The 7,459-nt window shown below is 34.8% G+C and overlaps 1 protein-coding gene across 1 annotated transcript; it reads left to right on the top strand.

Moving 5' to 3' along the window:
• The first annotated feature begins 292 nt into the window (after positions 1–292).
• On the top strand, positions 293–4,815 carry LOC125673177 (protein FAM167A-like). The gene is made up of 2 exons (XM_048909599.2): positions 293–929; positions 3,813–4,815. Exons 1-2 carry the CDS (start codon positions 546–548, stop codon positions 4,068–4,070), a joined length of 642 nt encoding a protein of 213 aa, XP_048765556.1. The 5' UTR covers positions 293–545; the 3' UTR covers positions 4,071–4,815.
• Positions 4,816–7,459: the final 2,644 nt, after the last annotated feature.

Genomic DNA, 7,459 nt, shown 5'->3' with positions numbered 1-7,459 from the left:
AGACAATGCATTTCAAGAAGCAGTTCATGTCGTGGTCAGTGTTTCTGTAGAACCATTGTCCGAAATACTGACATTCTTGTTTCCTCAATCAACAGAAAATTCTTCACGATCGGGATCACAAATAGTCGGAGTCGCGATGAAACCAACATGTTTCCAATTGAGCATTACTGCAGTAATTAACAACGGTCTCATTTTACCGCACAGTGCTCGCCAAGAACTTCTCCTTGAAACGAATATATTTGACTAGACTCTTTGAACTTTTAAAAGATAGGAACCACTCGAATTTCATAGGAAACAGAGAAGTTAAGCTTGCAACATGCACCTCATAATCGTGTCGGAACGATAACATGTTTGGATCGCTTTTAGCTGATGAGTCAATTAAGTGATGGATAAGAGAATGGCACACACAGAAAAAGATCTGATTAACGTAAGACATTGTGATTCCTTGTGTCAATCAGTGAGGATGGAACCGAAGTATCATCATTAAAAGATATTTATTTCTGTTGTAAAAACCTGGAGTTTTATCTATAAAACATTTTCAAGTTATGAAGCCAATATCAAGACAACCTGGTCTGAATGTGATCAAAGAGGGATTATCGGAAAATTCAGATTACGTTGCTGACCACGATGACGAAAGGCCTGTACCCCCGGGATCACCCTCGGATCTTGTGCGACTGCGCGCCACTGCCTCGAGGTTACGCCTTCAGACCAAACGACAGAGCTACATCAACTGGAAAACTAATCACTATGACAATTTTTTCAAACAAAGGAATAGAAAAGCTGTTTTATATGAGAATTCGTTGAATAACTGGACAGATGACAGTCGCAATAAGCGCCCATTGAAAAAAACATCCCCTGTTGGTCAAGTGGTTTGTGATGGAAGAACTGTGTCCATTGATCAGGCTTTGAACTGGATTCGACATGAGCTGGTATTTCAAATTTAAAAATTGTATCAGTGTATTCTCGATTATCTCGTTTTAAATGTTTGAGAACTAATGTGACAATGGAACTGACTTCGTTATCTCGTTATCTAGTATTTGCTTTTTAGTATTGATTCAGAAGTAAAAATAATCTAATCAAAAACGACCTTTTTCAAACAAGTCACAAAAGAAGATGTTTTCTTTAAATCGTTTGAATTTGTTTTTTCAAAAAACTATCATATTCAATTACTTTGAGATATATATGTTTTCCTTATGAAATTGATAGAAATGAGTGTTTTATATGATTGACATTACTTCCGTTTGTCTATTATTATCATCATCATTGATGATATCTTTCATAACACCAATATCTGCCTTCTTAGTACACCACCAATAAGAACTTATTTATAGAAAATAACTTGGATAGTGCAGGATTGATTGATTGAATATTGTTTAACGTCCCTCTCGAGAATATTTCACTCATATGGAGACGTCACCACTGCCGGTGAAGGGCTGCAAAATTTAGGCCTATGTTCGGCACTTATGGCCATTGAGCAGGGAGGGATCTTGAGTCACACCTGCTGTGACGCGGGACCTCGGTTTTTGCGGTCTCATCCGAAGGACCGCCCCATTTAATCGCCTCTTACGACAAGCAAGGGGGTACTGAGGACCTATTCTAACACGGATCCCCACAGAATAAGGATAGTGCAGGATACTAGGATACTAGCCATTGTGAAGACCTTCTTTAACATATCAAAATTACAATGAATATACATAATAATCTGGGAAAACAACAAATTACAGAGGCACATTAAGATTGTTTTTATTTACAAGACGTTTCGCGATGCTTCAATTAAAAACAGATTAAGTAGTTAGCATTAAAAAAGGCACAGCTGAACACTAGAATATTGAAAAGAGTTTTCTAATAAATTGGTTTTATGTTCGTTTTTAGACATGTCATACATCTGACGTCTGGAAATTAAACAGATCATTCATACATATAGTATGGGGCGCAAACCATACAGAGATTTATGTTATAGTTAATATATATTTGATTAAAGTTACTAATTAAAAAATAATCAATCATCCCAATTTTTCAAATAAAGAAGTACCTAAAATGCTCAAGCAAGCTACTCTCCTTTAATGATTATAGACTCTATCACATATGCACAATGAGTATTTCCCTAAATTGTAATGCAATGATTTAGACACGCATAGCAATATACTGTCGTAGACTGAAACATATTGTGTTGTATATATACATGTTATTATAGAAATACTGTATATGCAAAGGGATGAGAAGAAATATGTTCTGAAATGTCGTAGGATCTTCTCCTAGAGTTATAAAATAATTCTCTCGTATACATGGATAAGTATTTCTTAATCATACTGCTCTTGTGAACAAGTAGATACACAGTGGCACTATTCTTACTTTAGATAACAAACAAATGCAAAATGTCAAACACGTGTGAAGCATTTTCCTTTAAGTTGAACATGTTTATTGCCCCGCGTATCAATAAGATAACTGTATCTCTAAGAATCAACAATAATCAAGATATGGTAGTTAAGATGAAAATAATTGAATTACAGAGAGGCGTATTACTGTGATAACCCCTTAATTATGCAAACCTTTTGATATTTGACCTGATAATCATAGGATTATTTGAAATGACTCAATAAAGGTTGTACTAGATTGCCAAAAAATACGCTTCAACAACCTCCTTAGATATAATTTTTAATTATTTCACGAGTTTCTTTAATTCCTTTATGAATAATTTGAAAGTATTGTGTATATATTGATATCCAACAAATAATTAATTAAATTGTGCATTTTTAACATCCATACCTCTCATATCCTTTGACACAACCAGCGTATATTCTACAGCTCAATATTGTGACGAGTTTATCTTGTTTGACCAATTACGTCTATTCCTTTTAACGTGCAGCAGTTGTAAATAAAGTGCGTATGTTTGATAGATATAGTACATCTATTGATTCCCACAGAAATGAAAGTAGAATGTAAATTTATTTTTAGAAGTTGATGAAGGTATGAACTGTGACGCTTCACGCCGGCATAATTCAGGAAGCGCTACCGCATGTTTCAGTGCATTTAATTACGCGATAAAAGTACTCACTTTTAAATTGAATATAAAACCCTATATAGTGTATACATGTATTTATAAAAAAAAAAAACAAAAAAAAAAAAAACAAAAACCCAACTTCAACAAAACAAACAAAAGTATAGAATATCAGATATAAGGAGGTAATGTTTGTATTATAGGGGTATATATTTGCATAATTTTCATCGTGTTTCTTTTGTTTCTATACGCTTAATCCAAAACATGTAACAAAAATTAACATGCCGTTTATTCCTAAATGAAGCATATCACGAGAGTTTCCGTCATCATATTCACTAACAAATTATGAAATGCTGGAAATCTCGATAAAGTTGAACTGTTACTTTCATTGAAAATCCTAATTGTTTGTGATCATCACCTACCACTACTAGTATGCATAATAAAAAAACCAGAACATTTTGTCATAGAGCACACTGTAAACTAGCGATTACAGAGTATGGCAACCAAAACTATCTATTGCAATTGGTCCCGTGGGGATTCGGGTTAAAATAGGTCCTCAGTACCCTTTGCTTGTCGTAAGAAGCGACCAAATGGAGCGGTCCTTCGGATGAGACCACAAAGACTGACGCCCTGTGTCACAGCAGGTGTGGCACGATAAAGATCCCTCCCTGCTCAAAGGCCGTTAGCGCCGAGCATAGGCCTAAATTGCAGTCCTTCACCGGCAATGGTGACGTCTCCATATGAGTGAAATATTCTCGCGAGGATCGTTAAGCAATATATAAAATCAATCAATCAAACAATTGTTGTCTTGTAGCATGCCATGAGACTTGTGGATCAAGCCCTCGCCAGGCAGCTCCTTTCTCTGCGCCATGAGATTCAGGAAATCCGGTTAAGGTGGAGTTGTGAGGATCACAAAAACCTAGTGGAGGACATGCAGATAGAACTGGAGGAGCTTCAATTCCTAGGGGAGATAACTGACATTCCTGTCCACCTTCTGGAATTCCACAACCCTCTCAAACACTGGGGGGTCACTAAACTCAATCTTCACAATAAGCGATTCTCTACTTGTTGAATAAAAAAATGTATATTTTGATAAACGTTTATGAAAATTGTTATTATATCACATCGCTACATTATAGATTTAACCTCAGCGAACTGACACGGCTGTATCATTTGTCCCAAATCCTCTGTGATGGAAGTGTTGTTGTTTTCGTAAAGGTGGTGTTGAGGTTGGAGATAAGGATGTTTGAATATAGAAAACACTTTCCCATGCGTGTACCACACACTTTGGATATTATTTAGGGCAGTAGTTCGACAGCAGCAGTATTGACCCATTTCCACTGGTAGGGTAGGGTGGTTACTTCTCACACATGTACATGTATATATGTATATGCAATATTTCCGTCTATTCGCTTTCGGAAATCGGAAGACAATTTATTTTTGTATTATTTTAATGTAGTTTTCACTACCTTAGCTTAAAGTGAAATTAAAACAATGTTTTCATATATCTAGACCACATTTCGATTAATTTGAAATCCTAATCTATGACATACATAATTAAAAATCAAACCGATATATGCGTAAATTCCATCATCATGTACTTTCATTAAGGAAATAAATAAGATGTGCTCCCCTATCTAGAATGCCCATACTTCACATTAATAATAACACGGTTGTTTGTTTTTTCTAACTTGATAAATACTTTATTACACCATGTATTATTTACTAAATGTGTATGTAACAGCTTTTTGTCTTCGTATCTCTGTATACCATTGCACAATGGATATGAGATCCAATAAATTGAATTGTAAAGGTTCTATGGCCGTGTATGGCTATCCTTGATAAGCTTGTTTCAAACATATCTGCTGTGTACTTACATGTACTTAAATAACACAAAGAATTTCCAAGAACTTTATCATGAATGATCAGCTACTGCAAGGCAGTGCCAGTACAGAACACACAGAAAAGCTCTCGGCCATCTAATAGATATGTCACATACTTCAAATCAAATGCAATTCAATATTTCCATTAAACTGTAATTATAATTTTAATCAATTAAGATCTTAATGAGGTGACGTGCCAACAAAATCACCACATCTATTTTACCGCGGAGTAGAATGTCGCCCTGTCATTGGATGAAATACGACACGTGACTACCACTACATCCTTATAGATAGTAAAAAAAATCCATTTACGGCAAAATAGCAGATTTGTATAAAAATATTTTGAAATATGAAACATTTCTGTTGTGGTGTGTTCCTCGACAAAATAAAAAGTTCCGAGGTTTATCAGTGATCGTCTACGGAATGTACATGTCTGGTTGATGAAGCCCATATGCAGCTCGGCTTCTCCTCGCCATGTTCAAGTATGAGCTTGATTAACGCGAAATATTTCCGTTGACAGTCGGTTTCAACTCATACTAATGACTAATGACATCATAGGAGCTGGCATTGGGTTTCAATAAATCGAAAGACCGAGGTAATGTATTATCAAAGATGGATGCATTTAGTAAAATAACGTGTATGCCTATAAAACCAAGCCATGAGTTCGATTAACATTATTACAAGGATACTGTGTAGAAATTCTAAGTTTATTTCTTACACAAGTAGACCACAACATAAGGGGGAAAAAACATAACAAAATCTGACACGTGCATGCAAATATGTGGGTTATAATTGCTCTTTTCCGCTAATGCTTTTCTCATTCACCCAATTCTAAGAGAAAGATATATAAAACGGCGATAAAATATATAAAACACATATACATCATCTCTAGGTGTGATTTCTCTCAGTGTTAAGTGAATTGGAATGTTGGAAAAAAGCCGTATTAAATCACAACTTAAAAGTACAGAAAAATGCATCCCCCCCCCCCGGAATAAACAATGGTGTTACAAGTTACATTATTTAAATGATAATGGATTTATAAACACGTATATGCCCTACTCTAGTCAGAAATTGGGAATTATAGAAATTTTACGAATGGCTATTTTGATTCTAATGATGAAAAGTATGAACAAATGGTTTTAGTGAGAGCGTTGTATTCGTCGTTGGAGATGTGACATAAGTCAGCGCGCACTCTCAGGAATCTCATCTTGCCACCAGCCGGCGAACTCAATGCACGAAAAAAAAAATTAATGTATTGCCTTTGTTCAAGAGCTTTTTCTCAAGTTTGTTCTTTTTTCAGGATAAAACTGTTTTGGCAGTTTACATGGTAATCGTTTAAAAACCTACTTGAAAAGGCGCCGTAAATAATGTTTCTGGGAACTAGAGTTATCTATCATGCACTTGTGTCCATTGAAGTGTCTTCATTTTTATTTTTCAAGAATGGATTTATGTTTTCTGAAAAGCAGAGCAGTAGACCGTTTCGTATTGATTAATGTGATAAAGAATAGGACGGTGCGGCGGAATTATTCGTTAATAACGTAAAAAACACGGTCACTTATTAATATCAAGTGTCCAAAATACATGTTTGTACATCCGCGTTTTACACTCCATAGATTACAGACTAGTCTATATCCATGGGTAAAGAAAGGCGAGCTTTGAAAGGCCCTTTAACGTGTGCACAGATTTACTATATATGCGAGGTTTATTTTTGGGCATGTCGATTCAACAAAATATCATTTGCATGACTTTTAATTTGACTTTGAACAAAATTAAGGTTTTCACAAGCTCGGAAGCCCTACTCCGCTTTCCTACATCGTGTTTCGCACTCCAAAATGGTAGACTTAAATTGTTTTTTTTTGTTTTCTTCTTTTTATTTCTTACAGCATGGAAATTTTACTTAAACAGTATCTCAAAAATATTTTTATAAATTTAGACTACTAGCTGGCCATGATCAATATCTTTTTATATTAGGTTTGAATCATTTTCTGAATAATTCCAAATTATACATACGTGTATGCACAAGTTCAAAGTATAGATGCATAATATAATTTTAGATACATGTATATATAACTGATAATACACGCGTTTAATTTTAGACATAAAAATTAATATGCTTAATCATCTTGATACACCATAGTTCTACTTTGAAATAAATTCAAACTGACTTATCATATATACGGGTTTCGTACATGTCCACAGCTAATTGATTTAAATGTTTAGAGGGCGATGCTTGTTTACCGTAACAGTATATCAATGTTTACCATTGATAGGACACAAGGAAATGCCATCTGCGAAAAACCTAAATTTGCTGGTTACCTCAAGTATCATTTACGTACAATAGAACTAAAAATGACCCAAGGATAGGATTTCGCAGTGCGTCACACAGCCATATCTGTAAAATGACCTTCCGTTATTCTCAACAAACACGTTCCAGCTGTACACAAGAGACCCTTATGTCAAACTGTATTAAATTATATTGCTTTATGATTATTCCAAAAATAAAGAATTAGGTTCATTTTTATGCATGAAATGATTTTGTAAATTTTCAGTATAAACAAATGTCCGCTTGTCTTTAATT

This window comes from Ostrea edulis, chromosome 3 (assembly GCF_947568905.1).
Source record: "Ostrea edulis chromosome 3, xbOstEdul1.1, whole genome shotgun sequence".
NCBI lineage: Eukaryota > Metazoa > Mollusca > Bivalvia > Ostreida > Ostreidae > Ostrea > Ostrea edulis.
The sequence above is the reverse complement of the archived record's forward strand: the minus strand, read 5'-3'. Positions and strand labels throughout refer to the sequence as shown.

What these genes read in the sequence shown, in the direction of transcription:
- LOC125673177 (XM_048909599.2), top strand. Translation starts at nt 546, where the DNA reads ATGAAGCCAATATCAAGACAACCTGGTCTGAATGTGATCAAAGAGGGA. An exon ending in ACTGGATTCGACATGAGCTG is followed by an intron (nt 930 to 3,812) that starts GTATTTCAAATT and finishes GTTGTCTTGTAG; the next exon opens with CATGCCATGAGACTTGTGGA.